The sequence below is a fragment of the Idiotropiscis lumnitzeri genome, chromosome 20 (assembly GCF_059441095.1).
Source record: "Idiotropiscis lumnitzeri isolate Australia: NSW breed Sydney's pygmy pipehorse chromosome 20, RoL_Ilum_1.0, whole genome shotgun sequence".
NCBI lineage: Eukaryota > Metazoa > Chordata > Actinopteri > Syngnathiformes > Syngnathidae > Idiotropiscis > Idiotropiscis lumnitzeri.
Genome location: NC_142410.1, coordinates 10,598,665 through 10,615,809, shown reverse-complemented (window position 1 = coordinate 10,615,809; position 17,145 = coordinate 10,598,665). Strand labels below are relative to the sequence as shown.

Here is a 17,145-nt window from a genome sequence, read left to right as displayed (position 1 = left end):
CCCAGTCACTAATGGCGCATGGGCTCCCTCTAGTGGTACGCTGAAGAATCAAATTTTCAAACTGCTGCGTTTAATGCGTTTTCTTTAAATCCCTAAGTACACTATTTGTTAATATTTCTGTATTAAAGCAGTGTTAATTTTGTATCTACATAATAACAGTGAAATATATTAGTCTTAATATATATATATACACGTGCGTTTCTATCTGTCAGGAAGTGACCTCCCTTTAACTGTTGGTTGATAAATCTGTGCACTAGCTTTGGACTCTGACCCGGCCTCCTGTGGGTGGGGACACTGGAGGGCACATTAGGATGAATGGACTTTGTTCTTCCTCCTTCTCCCCCTGATTTGAGTCCATGGAGTGAAGGGCATGAGAAAAAGTGAAAGGAAAAGAGGGGTTGGTGAATAATTTGTCTCCATGTGACGTCTGTGGCTCTTAAACATCAGCAGGAAGCAGGAAGTTAATTTGGCACAAGCACAATAAGACTGCTTAAGCAGCGAAATGAGACAAAAACATTGCAGGGTTCCTAAGTTTTCATAATAATAATTTGAAAAAAAAATATTACATTAGGTAAATCCAGATACATGAAAATCCTAATTTGGTCGGCCTACAACAAAAGATACCTTTGTTACTGCACGCAAGCAGGGCCCTGGTGCCCCCAAAGATCTTATAAAAACTGAACAATAAAATCTCCTTTGATTTAATGCAGTTGCCGTTTTAGTCTTATTTGTGAACCACATCACTTTGCCTTATCTACTTGTTTCATGCTGACACCATAGATGGGCTTGGCTGCCAGGATGGCCGAGTGGTCTAAGGCGCCGCGTTCAGGACCCAGTCTCCCCAGGAGGCCTGGGTTCGAATCTCGAATTTCCCCATTGTGGGACTAATAAAGGGATTATTATTATTATTATTATTATTAAAAAACTAATTGTAAAATCTTTGTTCTAACTTCTTACGCAACAGCTAATCAAAAAAAAAAGCGTGCACGGAGACCTACAATATGGCATTACTCCAAGGCCTATATTCCTCAAAAATATTTTCATTATTAGTGGTAGAAAAACGACTCATATATTCGATTTACTAGGGGACGGAGACCCTATGTCTGTGTTACACTGCCCCCAAGTGGCCAAGGTGTGTACACCAGACAGAACCGAACAATGTCCGTTGAAATGAAGCAAAATAATGTGTCAAAAAGCAAACTTTTCATTTATCTTTTTATGTTCTTTCTCTGTTGAATCATTCAGATGCGATCACCCCTACATCCAGCAGAGGGTTAAGTAATAAAAAGTCTGGAGTGGGTTGTCGAGCCACTCCCCTGTCAGGCCTTGACGGGAGCGCGCCTCCGTGTCGTGTCGTGCGCGCGCAGACACGCTTTACGAGCTACAGGCACGACATTCTACAGAGGAAGTCCGAGATTGCGTTGAGGGGCGAGAAATCACGAAGCAACCCCGGCGAGTTATCTAAAGGTGGATACGAAAATCCTGAAGGGGAATCGACGAAGGGAGTATGGACTAGCGTCGACCCAGGTGAAGTCCGCAGATGGAGGCGGTGAGAAGTTTGCTCTTGCTCGGGGCCGTGCTGCTCCGAGGGTCGGGCTCGCTGGCCAGGGAAGGTGGGTGACTTTCACGCATTTTAGCACCAAACAGTACCCACGAACACACATCCAGTCGCCGTTTAGCACAAAAGAGGAGAATCCCACTGAATTCCGTTGGTTTTAAACTTTTGAAAAAGTCGAAATATGACACGAAATAACTTTCGAAGGAACGAACCGCGATTCACACCTGTCACCTCTCGAAAGTTGCTCTCTGACAAATCTAAAAACTTTTAACTTCCCCAAAAAAAGTGTTTGTGTTTTACATACTGCATGTACACACAAACAGCGCGACGAGTAGTAAAAACAACCTAAAAAAATCGTCAGGTAACAAAAATGAGAACCTGCTTTGCAACTTGTGGCGTGTGCAGCCAGTCAGGCTGCCAGGCGGCTAGTTAGCCAGTTAGCTGTGCATGTAAACAACAATAATAACAACAAGAGATGCATTGTGCAAGTGAGGATCATTGCGATGTCAATTATTCACCAGTGGTTCCAAAACAGGAGGGCATTGTGTGATTAGAGAGCCACTTGTCTTGTGTGCTTGTCTCACTGCAAGCTGGCTGAGTGCATGCCAGGGGGACGAGAGACCAACCCAGCACGCTTTTGAATGCACACGTCCAACTGTTTAAGTTTCACTACTTTTTTTTTTTTTTTTTGCACAACTTGCTATTCTCTAACAAGGAGCCAAAAAGCAAAATTTTTTTTTTTTACCATGCCTTTCAGTCAAAACTTAGACCAAGGACAAGTACAAGTCCTTACATTGAGTCCTGGTTGATTCCGAGAACCGATGCTTGATAATGCTGTTGTGTCTTGAAACTGATGAAAATGTTTTATTTTATTCAAATATTGTTCAGAAACAAATAAAGTAAAAAAAAAAAAAAACGTTTCATTACTTACATTTTAACACCCGACTGTATGTTTTACACTCCGTTTTGCGACTTTAATCAAGCCTGTACCACATGTTTCAATTATGCGGTGTCTCAGTCTGAACACTAGGGGGCACTGTCTATAAAGGCTTCCTACCGTAAATATAAGACGAAGAAGAAAGGCGAGTTTGGTTGATGTATTTACAGCAGTACCGATGCGATGTTACAGCTGTGTATTAATTTATTTTTGTAAATAGATCACCTGTGGGTTATTTTAGTCATATATTTTTTGAATAATGTATAAATATACGTCATGTGTTTCCGTGGACTTTCATCCTGATATTATCGTCATGACAACGTCCGGCTTTCAAATGCATTGCCCCCCATTTGACAGTGCAGGTGTACCTAATGAAGTGTCCCATTGCCGTCCCCGGCACACCAACGGGCGCATTAAAATCAATATGACTGAAAGCCTTGTTTAAAAGGGGTCAATATGACACACGTTCATATTTGCGTCAATAATACCGATTCATCCTGGACGTGCCCTTGAAAGCGTTTCTGTTTACGAGTAAAATAGAATCACGTCACTTGGCTGCTCAACAGGAATCATTTGGAAAGGGTCATTACGGTACACAACGTACCGTGACACAGACGCTTGTCACAGGTAAATAAATCCGCATTGTTGGCGGGAACAGGTCGGTGCACTTTTGCGCCTTAGTGTCAATCAATCCGAAGCAACTGTTGAGCCTCAGTGCTGACAATTGGCTGATATCTGAATCGACGCGTTGCACACGACGTTCGTGTAAGATGATTTCTTTTCACTAGGATGTCTATATTTTTATAGATCTATTTTATTTCTTATTTAGGGGAACTATAGTTGTGTTGTATTGGCGGAGGGATATGGGGTGTAAAGAGGAAGGATCGCGAGAGTGGGATGCGACGCGACACAACACGACGTTAGCTACACTTCCACACACCAAATAAAGAGAAAATATTCACACTTAATTTTTTTTCTGAAGTCATCATTCTCTGTTGAAATGAACGGCCATGTCAATTATTTTTTTCCAGCCGCAACAAAGACAAACAAGTTTATTCTTTTGTCATTCTTTCATCATTAAATGTTTTTTCTTTATTAATAAGAAAAATAAGACTCTACTATAGGGCTGAACAATTTTGATTGATTTTTTTTCCCCTTAAATATTGTGATTATATTTTTCAAAGTCCTCTTCTCATGTGATGTTTAACAAACAAACACTTGCTTGATTTAATCAACGAATTAACTAATTTACATGCAGTGAGTTTTCCAGCTGTCATATTGGATCTCCTCGGATTGTCGAACCTAACGGCGTCTGCGCGGCGAAATGGATTAGTTCAGCTGAAACCGAACACAGTTTCAGGATCACCCGGCCAGCTGTGACACACCAGTCTAGACTCTGGTGAGAGTGATCTAACTCACTCTGCAGCCGAGGAAGGGGGCCTTGACATGAGCAGCCTTAGAGGGAACGTTTTGCAACCAATGCTGACACTGGTTCACATTGTTAGCCACTGTGCATCTTTAGTCAATAAAACAAAAGCTGGAATAGCCACAAACTTTGAAAACTGAAAAAAAAAAACAGCATACAAGCAAATAGAACTTACAAAGGTTAAGAGAAAGGCCAGCACTAATTGTCTTAATTTCTACTATGCTAGTTTTCTATTTGTAGTACTGACCTATTGGGAACTCTACGCACCTCTCACCTCAATTGTTACTGTACAAAAAACACGCCACGTAGCTGGAAAGCAATCGTAATCAGCTCTTCTTACTCATGCTCATCAGTGGGAAAAAAAACTTGTAGGTTTGTTATTTTTAAATTTAACACATTTTATTAATTTAAAAAAATAATATTTATCGCCCTTAAATTAAACATAAAACAAAGAGAATTGACGGTACATGTTGTGTATTAAAAAAAAAAACAATCAACGCCTTAGGGAAGTCTGTTTAGCTTAATGCGAACAAAAAATGCTACCGATGTTAACAAACCTTTTGGGGAAAAAAAACATAAATGTGGAAAAAAAAAAATCCAAAGTGGCATTACTGTCGTTTTATCATTAGATTATTGTGAGGAGTCAAAATTTGCTTTCAGATTCATTTCCTCTGAAAAAAAAAAAATTGCCACTTTGTTTGAACCTTTGCAACAATTCGTCCGTTGTGAAAGCAAACGCAGCAGTCGCCGTGTTGTGTTGCGGCAGAGAGCCTGACGTGTTTGTGATGCTAATCTCAACGCGACACGTACGGAGCTGCAGTCGTGTTCAGATCCTGTTCAGCTTGTCTGTTGAGCAACACTTGCCCCCCTCCACCCCCCCCCCCCCCCACACACAGTTTTTTTTTTCTTTCTTGTTCGACAGCAGAGAAAACAAATTTGCTCACACAGGTTAGGTGTAGTCGATGCGTTCAAAAGAATTAATGCAGGACTCTGGGATCTGTTGCCAGAGAAAGTCCTGTTCTGTTTGTGGAGCGTTCCAAGGGATCGGGTCCACTAAGCCGAGCTGCCACATGATCTTTGTTGACTTTTCCCGGCGAGTCACGATGCCACAGTTTCCACCTGGCCGCCGCCGTGGCGCGTTTGTCACACGCTAGTAAACACAATGCGAATCACCTTATTAAACACTCATGTGAACAAACAACCGCGTTACTCGACCTCGATTTTTCCAGTCTACTAGGGAACAAATTGTGTCATTTTAAAGCTTGAGTGATTTGTTTTAGATACACTTGGATTTTGTTACAAATACAATTGCAAGTTTTCTTCTCGAATTTCTTGGATTTTCAATCCATTTTTGTCATGAACGTTGTAATAGCGGTATAAAAATGTCCACTCAAACATCAGTGACTTTGAGTGTGTATGGCTTTAAAAGACGGGGCCTGGCCTGGTGAGTGACGTGGGTGTCAGTGAATGACGGTGTACAGAGTTAGCTGTTGTGAGCTCGGGTTAGCGACTGGATGGTAACTAGGGATCATTTTCTGTGTCGGCTGTTCTACCCATCTGTCTAATTGTGATTTCATTCGTCCGTTCGATGAGTAAAACTATTCCCGATGATGTCAGCGCTCAAGCGGCGAGGCATCGGAATTGACACCTGACACACGCTGTGACGGCTGGGTGTGTATTTTTGGCAGACTCGCATCGCGCCATTTGCTGGAACTCAGAGTTCCCGGGTTCCCGACAGGTTTGAAAAGGGGCCATCCTCACACATTTCCACCTCGGACTCGGTCCCAGTGTGGTATTAAAACCATGTCTGCCAAAGGAGGAACACTGATAGTACAAGTAGGGGGGGGGGGACTCCAGCAGGAAAAGTGCGTCGACTATCGAGGGTCTGTTGGCCGCATGCCAGAGGAAGTCATTTATAACCTCAAGATGAGGAAGAGGAGGAGGAGGAGCGACTATGCGGCGTATGACTGATTGCTGAAGCATGGGAGCAATGTGTGCATGTGTGAGCCCCCCCCACTGTGCCCCGAATGGAGTGGCCCACGGCGGGGAATCTCAGTGGGAAATTTATCTTGAGGCAGACACACCGGCAGTGAATATGGATTGTATTTCACACTCCAAAGGCTCCATCTTCACTTTCTTTTGCAAAAAAAAAAAAATAACTCCGAAGAGTGACTACTAGACTGCAAGGGAAATTAACATTAAAGTGATTTGCAAGTTGCTCCCTCTAGTGGCGTATGAAAGAATTACATATAGCAACCTACGTACAGTTCAGTTGTAACTCGTGAGAACTGTTTTTTTTTTTTAACATTGCCACATTTTATGTTCCTCCTGGCCTTTCTCTCTCTGATGTGCGTGCACTCACAGTTGACAATAAGGCACTCTAAGACAGACACAACAACCACAGAGCGTCGATCCGCATCCTGACTGTCTTCTTTTGCCCCTCCAATTTCTTGCAGAAATAGCACTGTATACTAGATCTCTGATTTAAATTTTTTGCCATTGACCAATGTGATTCAATTTGGAAAAAAAATGGAGTGTCAATCCACAACGAATTCTCAACAATTTCTTGACTCATCGATTGCTATGCTAACTTAATGATGACTTTTTAAATGTGTTGCAGTGTGCCTCGGCACGGACATGAAGCTGGCCCTGCCCTCTAGTTTGGAAAACCACTACGAGACCTTGAGGCTCCTTTACACCGGCTGCCAGGTCGTCCACGGCAACCTGGAGATTACGCACCTTCACGGAAACCCGGACCTCTCCTTCCTACAGGTATTTTCGTTTGAATCCGCTTTTGGACCAAGACGAGTATTGTTATGTGAAAGTATGCAAGTCGCCGATTGAACACTCAGTAAATCTAAAATGTCTTGGATTGTTTTTGCTGCAGTGGTCTTAGAACTGAGCCTTGAGGAACCCCACATGAGAATTTGTGCCTTCGTGTGCCGCATTTTATGTCCTTGTTTGACAGGGGATCGTGGAGGTGCAAGGCTATGTGCTCGTGGCTCATGTCTCAGTGAACGTAGTGCCTTTGGACAACCTTCGGATTATCCGAGGCAGCCAGCTGTACAATTCCAGCTATGCCCTGGTGGTGCAGGATAACACTCGGGAGGCGCGGGGTGGACTCAGGACACTTCGTCTTCGGAGCCTAACAGGTTGGAAAACCGAAGTCTTGTCATTTGATGAATGGAAATGTTCAAATCATTTGTCACGTCATGATGAATCTCCCCGCAGAAATTCTTTTGGGCGGGGTCTATATTTGGGGAAACCCCCAGCTTTGCTTCCCGGACCCGCAGAACATTGTGTGGAGGGATACCTTGGATGAGCAGAACGTTCACGCCGGCCCACACCGACTGCAGCCCAGAGCGTCCAATTGTGAGAAGTCAATTGAAATATTTGGCGTTTCTACATTTTTAAATATCTGGTTTTGCGTGTCCGATCCAGGTCCGAGTTGCTCACCTGCGTGCAAGAACAGCTGTTGGGGAGAAACGGCACAGGATTGCCAAACTTGTGGGTTGGAATTACACGGTCAGTCATTTTCATCGCTGGCGTGCGACTTAAACGCTTTTCCCCGTCCACAGTGACGCGGATCAGCTGCGCGTCCGGTTGCCAGCGGTGTAAAGGCCCTCTGCCCAACGACTGCTGTCACATGCAGTGCGCCGCCGGATGCACAGGACCAAAAGACTCCGACTGTCTGGTAAATTACACATTTGGATTTTTTCATTTCAGTTAAATTCAAAATTTTTTTTTTTTGGGGGGGGGGGAGTTAGCTTTTAGAGCAGGTTAGTTTATTAGTTCTTCAAAAAGTTTTTAGTTTTTCTTCAAAAATGCATGGTTTTTTGTTAGTTTTAGTTTTAGTTTGAGTAATTTCTCATGGTTTTCAAAGCATACCATTTTTATTTAATTTAGATTTTTATTTCGTTACCAAAAATTAGAATTTTTAATTTTTTCCCCGTTATGTCTATGAACCTGGATCGGTAATATTCATCCAGCGTCTTCCCTCCAGGCGTGCCGACACTTCAACGACAGCGGCGTCTGCAAGGACAATTGCCCGCCGCCCACCATCTACGACCCGGTCACCTTTCAAACCAAACCCAACCCGGACAAAAAGTTCAACTTTGGAGCCACCTGCGTGAAGACGTGTCCATGTGAGAAGACACATCAGAAGCTAAGACTCCAAAAAGGTGAGCCGCGATGTTGCTCGTGATTAACCGTCGTCCTTCTCCGTAGATAATTATCTGGCGATGGATGTAGCCTGCACGTTAGTTTGCCCGAAAGCCAACCAGGAAGTCATCATCTCCAATCCCGATGGCGACGAGACGCAGAAATGTGAAAAGTGTGAAGGGGACTGTCCAAAAGGTGCGGGCTTTGGATTCAAAAGCAAATGTTTGGATTCCTTTCGAATTTTCCGACAATTCCTGCTTAAATGTATTTTAAAAAGATAAATGGGTCGTAATCATTTTCCCCCGTGCCATGTTGTGACTTGAATTCCCAGTGTGTTATGGCCTGGGGATGGACAACCTTGGCGTCATGGACAACCACGCCGTCGCCATGGTAACCTCCTCGAACGTGGAACAATTCAGTGCTTGTAAGAAGATTTTTGGAAGTCTGGCCTTTCTCCCGCAGAGCTTCATTTCGTAAGTAAAAAAAAAAAAAATTCAGTCGTGAAAATAAAATCGCATTTAGATTTGTTCCTTCCTGATGTTTGCTTGCTGAAATTTTTTTTCTTGCTTTTTAGAGATCCCGCGACCAACACGTCTGGCCTGACTCTCGAACAGCTGAGGGCCTTCAAGAACCTGGAGGAGATTACGGGTATGGAACCTTTCGACATGCAACAAACGGGAAATGGTGATCGAGATTTGTATCGGCAGACTGTGTGTCATCGTTGGCATCAACATTTCAGGTTATTTGTACATCGATGCCTGGCCAGAGAACTGGAGCGACCTGTCAGTGTTTGAAAACCTGAAGGTGATCCGAGGCAGGATGCTCTACAAGTAAGATTTTGTTAATCATACGCAGATTTGGTCTGAAAACAAAAGTCATTCAGATACACTTTAGCAAATAAGTTTCATGTGAACGTGCTTTGTGAGGACACAAGCGACAGACGCAAAATTCCAAAATTGGCAAATTCAAAATAATAAAAATGAATTGCAAACATTGACACTTCTGTTTTTCTTTCTTTTTTAATTTTTTTTTTTTTAATTTATTTGATTTTTTTTTTAAACCCTCCCAGTCGCTGTTTCCGTTGAACCACTCTCAGGGTTATAAAGGCTAATTATTAGCCAGCCCAGCTGCTTTAACTGGCAACACGCGGCCGCCGGGACAAAAGTAACAGTCAGTGTGGACAAGGACAAGCACGACATGTTCAAACTAGGTCACAGCAAGTGTAAATAAGTCACAAGGGTTTTGTTTTTTTTTGTTTTTTTTCCCTCCTGTCTGTAAATGCTTTGGGTCAAGCTGCAATATGAATACGATAGATGAGTTGCGGCTTTGTTTTGCTAGGGGAGTTTTTTCCCTGGCCGTTCAGAACCTCCACGTCACGTCTCTCGGCCTGCGTTCGCTACGCAGCATCAGCGGCGGTTTGATCCTGTTGCACAACAACTCTCAGCTGTGCTACACCAATTCGCTGCCCTGGAGCAGCCTCCTGCATCCCACCCAAGGGCCCCACTACATTGTCAACCACAACCGAGACCCCAACGTCTGCGGTGGGTCAACTTCTTCGTCTCTCGCGCGTGTGAGAAGAGAGCAATTCCAAAAGTTGCGTTCTTTCTTTTCCAGAGGCGCAAGGGAGCGTTTGCCACCCGCTGTGTGAGGGCGGCTGTTGGGGGCCGGGGCCCGCCCAGTGTGTGTCCTGCAAGACTTTCCAGCGTGGCACCGAGTGTGTTGAGCAGTGTGACCTCCACCAGGGGTGAGCTTCTTTTGCGTTTGTGTTCACCCCCTGCACTAAATGGGGGGGGGGGAAAAAAAAAAAGTCCAGGCGTGATGATGGAGAAACACGATGAAATCAAATCATGCAGCTGACATTGATGTCACGGCAATAACGACGACCTCACTTAATAATTTTTGTCTCCCAGGCCGGTACGTGAATACATTGACGGGTCCTTATGTGTCGCCTGTCACGCGGAGTGTCGTCCTCTCAATGGCTCCGTCACATGCCACGGCCGGGTAAGATGCGCAAACAGGTTATTATTTTAGAGGAGCAAAAATAGATCAGCAGAAGCAAACTTTCTGTATACTCAATTCTTGTTTGTGACTTTTTTTTTTTTAGGTTTTAGTATCTAAAAAAATGGTTGTATTAAGTCAGTGCTTCTCAAATAGTGCGGCGGGCTCCCGTGGGGGGGCGCGGTGCGTTGCTGAGGGGCGCGAGTGACCATGGGGAACGTGCTTTTTTTCCCGCCGTACTACAATAAAGTGTAATTGTACATCCACTCCACCGGGTGGCAGTAGCCCTCTCCTTGCCCATTGCGCAGCGAGGATTAGCTTTTTGTTTTGCAACGAAAATTATTTATAGTTGCGGCGGACAGTGGGTGGTGGGGTGGGGGCGCAAATTGTTTTCTTCTTGCTGGAGGGGGGCGTAACAGAAAATAAGCTGACCTCATGCAGACTGTTTATTAAAATCTTTTATGCTAAGGCCATATTTTTGAAAAAAAATCTCACTCATTATGACAAACAACCAAAAACAAAAATAATACTAATAGCCAGGCCGTGTGTGTGTGTGTGTGTGTGTGTGTTTCCGCAGGGTGCAGACCAGTGCACCGAGTGTCAGAACTTCCAGGATGGCGAGTCCTGCGTGGAGCATTGCCCCAGCGGCGTCAAGGAGGACCAGCAGACGGTGTGGAAGTACAGCAATGCTACAGGACATTGCGTGCCGTGCAACACCAACTGCACCCTGTCGTGAGTGCTCACACACACGCACACACTCACAAATGCAAGCTTATAACAGACCCAACGGCAACAAAATGACACTTGGTTGTTTCCTCTCTAACTCAGCTGCACTCAGATGGATGAGAGAGGCTGTCCAATCCATCCCAAGACAGGGTAAGGCCATTTTGTTTGCCCTGAGTTTTTTTTTTATTTATTTATTTATCAAATGGCTTCCATTTGGACTTTGTCCCATTGTGTAAAAAATAAATAAATAAATATTCAGCAGAAAAAAAACTATGAACTATTTTATTTTATTTGATTTTTATATTTTTATTTAATTATTATATTTTTATGGGGGGTAGACGAACCAGCACCAAATTAGACCTAAAAACCCAAGTTTACTCCAGATAAATGTGAATGTCCAAGGCACCTTAAACTTAAAGCATTTCTATGAAGTTATAAGCAAATAAAAAAAACAAACGTTTTTCCGTTTTTCTCGGTGTAGACCGGGCACGACGATCGCAGCCGCCGTGGGTGGTGTGGTGCTCTTCTTCATCCTTCTCGCCTTGCTCGTCTTTTACCTGAGGAGGCAAAAGAAGCTGAAAAAGAAGGAGACCTTGAGGAGGATCCTCCAAGAACATGAGGTGGGCGCCGTGCGCTCACGTTGTCGTTTCATTTTGAACTGGAGTCTGAGCGCTTAAAAAGGGAAGTGAGTCGTTTTCTTCCGCAGTTGGTGGAACCGTTGACACCGAGCGGCGCCTCACCCAATCAGGCTCAGATGCGCATCCTAAAGGAAACCGAGTTGAAAAAGCTGCGGGTGCTTGGCGCTGGTGCTTTTGGTACCGTTTACAAGGTTTGAGACCGCTCCTGACAAACAAACGGCATCACAAAGCCACACAACTCTAAAAGCTGATTTTCTTTGCCCTGGTTTTTGCTTGCAGGGCGTGTGGACTCCCGATGGGGAAAACGTCAAGATACCGGTGGCCATCAAGGTTTTACGGGAGAACACCTCGCCCAAAGCCAATAAAGAAATCCTTGATGTGAGTTTTGGAGGGGTTAGTTTCAAATTTGGCAAAAAAAAAAAAAAAAAAAATGCATTCAACGCTTGCTGCTTTTTGTTCCCAGGAAGCCTACGTGATGGCGGGGGTGGCCAGTCCCTACGTGTGTCGCCTGCTGGGCATTTGTTTGACCTCCACGGTGCAGCTGGTCACCCAGCTCATGCCGTACGGCTGCCTCCTCGACTACGTCCGCGAGAACAAGGATCGCATCGGTTCGCAGTTCCTCCTCAACTGGTGTGTGCAGATCGCCAAGGTGGGTGGAGTCGCTTTAAGCGCAAATGTCTTTTTTTTTTTATTTATTTTTTGGAAGTCGTCTCTTTGGCTTCATTTAACGTGTGTGAATGTAGGGGATGAACTATCTGGAGGAAGTGCGCCTCGTCCACCGAGATTTGGCAGCTCGCAACGTCCTGGTGAAGAACCCCAACCACGTGAAGATTACCGACTTCGGCTTGGCACGCTTGCTCGATATTGACGAGACGGAATATCACGCCGACGGCGGGAAGGTAAAGTTGCATCTCGACGTTTTAGCACCGTTTTTTTTTTGTCAATTATTTCCTGACATATCCGTGCTTTTAGGTTCCGATTAAATGGATGGCACTCGAGTCGATCCTGCACCGGAAGTTCACGCATCAAAGCGACGTTTGGAGCTACGGTCAGTATTATTCGCCGCCGTTTCTTGCATTGTATCTCACGAGTGAGTCAACACATTATTTCTGTAGAAAGGAGAAACATTTAAAAAAAAATATATAAAAATACTGCCTCCTCGCAGGCGTGACCGTGTGGGAGCTGATGACATTCGGCGCCAAACCTTACGACATGATCCCGGCCAGAGACATCCCTGACGTTCTGGAAGGCGGCGAGCGCCTTCCGCAGCCGCTCATCTGCACCATCGACGTCTACATGATCATGGTCAAATGTGAGTGCTTTTTTTTATTTTTATTTTTTTAATGTAATTAATTTAATTAATTATTATTATTTTTAAATTTAATTAATTTTTTTTTTTTTTTTTTAAATTTTCGAACGAGCATGACTCTGTAGGATTGTGTGTGTCATATTACAACGTGCTCGGGAGCATGATCTCGATTGTCTTTCCGAATGCAAGGTTGGATGATCGACCCAGATAGCCGACCCAGATTTAAAGATCTGGTGAATGATTTTTCCGCCATGGCCAGGGACCCGTCTCGCTACGTCGTCATTCAGGTGTGTGCGTGCGTGAGAAAGGCTTGTACAAAATCCCAAACCGACGTCTTGTTGCGCTTGCAGAACGACGAGCAGATGAGCATGTCCAACCCGGTGGACAGCCAGTTCTTCCGGATGCTTCTGGAGGAGGACGGGAATAACATGAGAGAGCTGCTGGATGCCGAGAAGTATCTGGTGCCTCAACCTAACCTCTATCCCAGGGCTCAGGGAGATGGGGCGGAGTCAAACGGGCCGTCCAGGCATCAGTCATACAGGGTCAGTGATGCAACAAAAAAATTTGGGGGGGGGGGAATTGTAATTGTGTTTTCTGTCTTATTGCACCACAAAAACATGGCTTGATTGTCGAGAATGAAGTAAAATGTCCACCCTTAAGTCATTTACTGCCATTGACGGCGAAAGACGTCCAAGATCCTTTTTTTTTTTTTTTCATATGCAGAGCCGAGATCAAGGCTTGGACGCGGAGCCCCCCATGGCGGCGGCGGCCCCCCCTCGCAGCATGTACTCCTCCCTCAGTACCCTGGGCCGCAGTCAGTACCCCACCCTACCAGCAGGAGCCAGCGCCCCCAACGGTACGTGGACCCCTCACTACCCCACGCTGGCACGAAGCCCCTCTGCCGGCGGCCAGTCCGACTCGGTCTTCCTGGACGGAGCGCCGGATGACCCCTCGCTGCCCCCGGCCAGCCCCGGGCGCTACTGCAAGGACCCCACCTACGGGAGTCAGGGCGAGCTGGAGGCGGACGGCGGGCCCAACGGCTTCCTTCAGCCTCCGCATCTTCATCACTCACTGCCCAGGAGAAGTCACGTCTATAATCACAACCACGTCTTGCCAGGTGGGCGTCACTTTAAATTTCAGTTGAGGTGTGTCCTTGCCTGATTTTTTTTTTCTTCAAAATGCCCCTCCCCCCCCTAAAAGTGCTTATTTGAATAGTTGAAACTATAACGCCACCACACACTTAAACATACTTCCTTGACACCAATTCCTAGTTTCCTCTTTGGGGCTTTGGCATCCGCCATCCATTTTTTTTTTACTCAAAATCTAACTATTTTCACTTTTTTATTGTACAAAAAAAATACGAAATAAAAATCTTGAGTTGACATATAACTGCGCGGCTCATGCAGAGGGTAGGAAGAGGCGGAGCTTGACAAAACCACTCAGACAATTCAAGAGAGTTTATAGATTGCGATGATGATACGTTGAAATCACAGATAACATGGAGACTGACCAATTGTATCGATCTGTGAAAATAAAAATTGAATTGACCATATTTTGCTGCTTCAGAGTACGTCAATCAGGACGTCCACGAGCCCAGGCCGGAGCGACCCAACACCCTCCCTCGGAAAATCTCCAAAGTTGACCGACGGCTCCCCAACGGCTTGACTTCAGGCCACAGCGTGGAGAACCCCAGGTCCTTGGCCCCCTCCACCTCACCCGCCTTCGACAACCCCTACTACCTGGACCTAGTGGCCAAAGCAAAAGCCGTCGCCGGGGCAACGGTGGCGGACGCCCCGGCGGAACTGGAGCGGGACCTACCGAGGCAGGTCAACGGATTTGTCACTCCCACGGCGGAGAATCCGGAATATCTGGGACTGGCGGACACCTGGAGTGGCTATACATGAACCTTGAGGATGGCTTGGTAGGTGGCAGCTTGGAACCGAAGTGAATGACAATATTTATGCAGCTGGGCGTGTTTTGGGGATTGCGCAATCGGATGTGCAACCAAATTAGAAGGTAATGACGCACTGTGACTCATCCCATTCATCCGGTGTTCCCGGGGACGTTTATGTTCCCCTCAGCAATCCGACCTTTCCGGGAAACAAGTTTACTCAGCTGTGAATAATTCACAAATCACATTCGACTGGACGATTGAATGATCATTTTGTTTTTTAGCGACTTTTGACCCGCCACACACTAAGGAGGACGATTAGTATTCTGCTCACCGTCTTCAAAAAGCTAGCGGGGGTCTTCCATGCGCTCAAAGACATTTTGTGGTGGTCAGAGGGGTCCCTGTGCTGCCCATCTGGCCAGCACGCTCGCTCCCCGAAAGAAAGAGGCGCTGTATGTTGAAGACGGCGGCTTTGTGCCACACTGGCGTGCGTCTGCAGCGTCTTTGTTGTACTTCCCATCACTTTAAAAAAAAAAAAAAAAACTCTTCAGGGATTTGCTCTGCTGCATAAAAATTGCTTTTGCTCAATGCACTGCTGGTTAGCATCATGTCCATTGCCTCTCATACTTTAAAGCAGGTGTGGGCAAATTACGGCCCGGGGGCCACATGCGGCCCGTTAAATGTTTTAATCCGGACCGCCAAACTTGAAAAAAATGAAATGAATAAAACTTGTTAATTGTTCACTTTTATTTAAAATTAAATGTATTTTTTTTTTTCTCCGATGAGGTGAGGTTACCAAAACACTCCAACTATCTGCTCCTGGTCCGGCCCCTCTGTCAAATTTTAGAAACAATTGTGGCCCGCCAATCACAAAGTTTGCCCACCCCTGATTTAAAGCGTTTTTTTGTTTTGTTTTTGTCCTCTCAACCTTTGCTTAGGCAAGCCACATATCTTATATTAGAATCTCAAAAAATGCAAAATAGTGTATACATTAAAATCTTGAAATTTGTGGAGGTCGCGTTGATGCTCCCGATAAAGTGACGCTTAATTATGGCAAACAAATGTGAATGAAAGATGCAAAACTCACTGGGCACCGTTTTAGCCACACCCCTAAAAAAATGTGCAAAAACTGAAATGATGAAAAAACAATTTAACGCTCCACTATTCAGCTCCACACAATTCTCAGTCTTGGCACATTTTTTTTTTCAGCACTTACTGTATCTTCAAACGTACCATTAATCGTGATCCCGAAAGAGTGAATGTCATTTCAAAATCAACTCACATTAGCCTTAAAAATAAATAAAGATCAAATACGTAAATATGCGGCAAACACTCTCCGCTAACAACCCAGGCTAAACTTAACTACAACTCAACATAGAATGATCTTAGCGGAGATGTATCCCTTCAAAATACTTTCTTGACATCAATTACTCGTGTAGACAGCGGAACAAAGCTACATTATTTGTCGTTTGATGTTTCACTGAGGCCACCGATTAATATTTTCCAACAATTGCGAAGAATTAACACACATGCTCGCGTGTTAAATGTAGCTGGAGGGTGAAGTTGCTCTTGTGTGCTTGTTGACACTGAAGCTGCACGCTCAAATTCCTCCCCGCGACGCAACAAAACGCACACAATGGCATCTCAGTTAATAATCGACTGACCCTCGTGTCAACTGCCGGTGGCCAGAGCGAGGTCAATGGACACGTTGTCTGACCGCCGCGTCCATCTTGAGGATGCCCACCATGTCCACGATTTTATTGTTCAAAGCTCATTTCGACTCCAACACGCTGAAATACATTCAGTGATCTGTGGCATCGACTTTCATCGACATTTTTTAAGTTTTTGTATTTTACCAATGATAACCCGAGAAATTTCAAGACCAAAACAGAAACCTAGCAAATTTCACAGGGGGGGGGGAAATAAAGACAAATATTGAAAGTCAGTTTGTGTAGACGTTGCCCATAATGTAAATATTGTATGTAATGTGAATATTTTGTCATCAGTCTACTGGGGAGAAAATTTGTAAGCACACACAAAACTTGATGAAGAAAATGGTCAGTTGTAAATGGATTTGTTTGCATATTGTGTGTCTTCAAGGAATAAAAAAATGTAGACTTGGATAGTTTCATATTTTCTGTATGAATGACTTTGCACCTTTCGTCCAGAAGTAAACAAGCCAACACAAGCAACTATTGACTATTGACTGACATCTAGTGCTCATGTGTGGAACTACACATTTGTTTTTCTAAATGAAACAAAATGTAATCTTGTTGCTTTTTCGAATAATAATAATAGTAATTTAGTAAGTAAGGCAGATTTTTTTTCATGCAGATAGATTGTCCAAGTGAATGTGTCATGTGTGGCCATCGAGGGTATGTAAATACACACCTGCACGGGTGACGGATTTACATTTGTAACGCGATCCTCGTAAATAAACAAGCCCGTGCATTAGATCATCTACGAAAAAGAGATTAGGGGAACGTTTTAAAATATTGATT

The 17,145-nt window shown here is 44.6% G+C and overlaps 1 protein-coding gene across 2 annotated transcripts; it reads left to right on the top strand.

The window, feature by feature from the left end:
- Positions 1–1,341: 1,341 nt before the first annotated feature.
- On the top strand, positions 1,342–16,767 carry erbb2 (erb-b2 receptor tyrosine kinase 2). Of its 2 annotated transcripts, XM_088283713.1 has the most exons (27): positions 1,343–1,613; positions 6,542–6,693; positions 6,890–7,073; positions 7,153–7,293; positions 7,363–7,428; positions 7,500–7,615; positions 7,925–8,066; positions 8,149–8,277; positions 8,414–8,555; positions 8,657–8,730; positions 8,822–8,912; positions 9,421–9,623; positions 9,697–9,826; positions 9,993–10,083; positions 10,658–10,812; positions 10,909–10,956; positions 11,288–11,426; positions 11,513–11,635; positions 11,724–11,822; positions 11,908–12,093; positions 12,188–12,343; positions 12,417–12,492; positions 12,610–12,756; positions 12,943–13,040; positions 13,104–13,295; positions 13,477–13,870; positions 14,320–16,767. In XM_088283713.1, the coding sequence occupies exons 1-27, from the start codon at positions 1,541–1,543 to the stop codon at positions 14,655–14,657; spliced, it is 3,885 nt and encodes a 1,294-aa protein (XP_088139839.1). In that variant the 5' UTR covers positions 1,343–1,540; the 3' UTR covers positions 14,658–16,767. The 2 variants fall into 2 exon arrangements, with proteins under 2 accessions (XP_088139838.1, XP_088139839.1); XM_088283712.1 differs by having other exon boundaries at positions 1,342–1,613; positions 12,943–13,295.
- Positions 16,768–17,145: the final 378 nt, after the last annotated feature.

What these genes read in the sequence shown, in the direction of transcription:
- erbb2 (XM_088283712.1), top strand. Translation starts at nt 1,541, where the DNA reads ATGGAGGCGGTGAGAAGTTTGCTCTTGCTCGGGGCCGTGCTGCTCCGA. An exon ending in TCGTCTTCGGAGCCTAACAG is followed by an intron (nt 7,074 to 7,152) that starts GTTGGAAAACCG and finishes ATCTCCCCGCAG; the next exon opens with AAATTCTTTTGGGCGGGGTC. An exon ending in CCAATAAAGAAATCCTTGAT is followed by an intron (nt 11,823 to 11,907) that starts GTGAGTTTTGGA and finishes TTTTGTTCCCAG; the next exon opens with GAAGCCTACGTGATGGCGGG.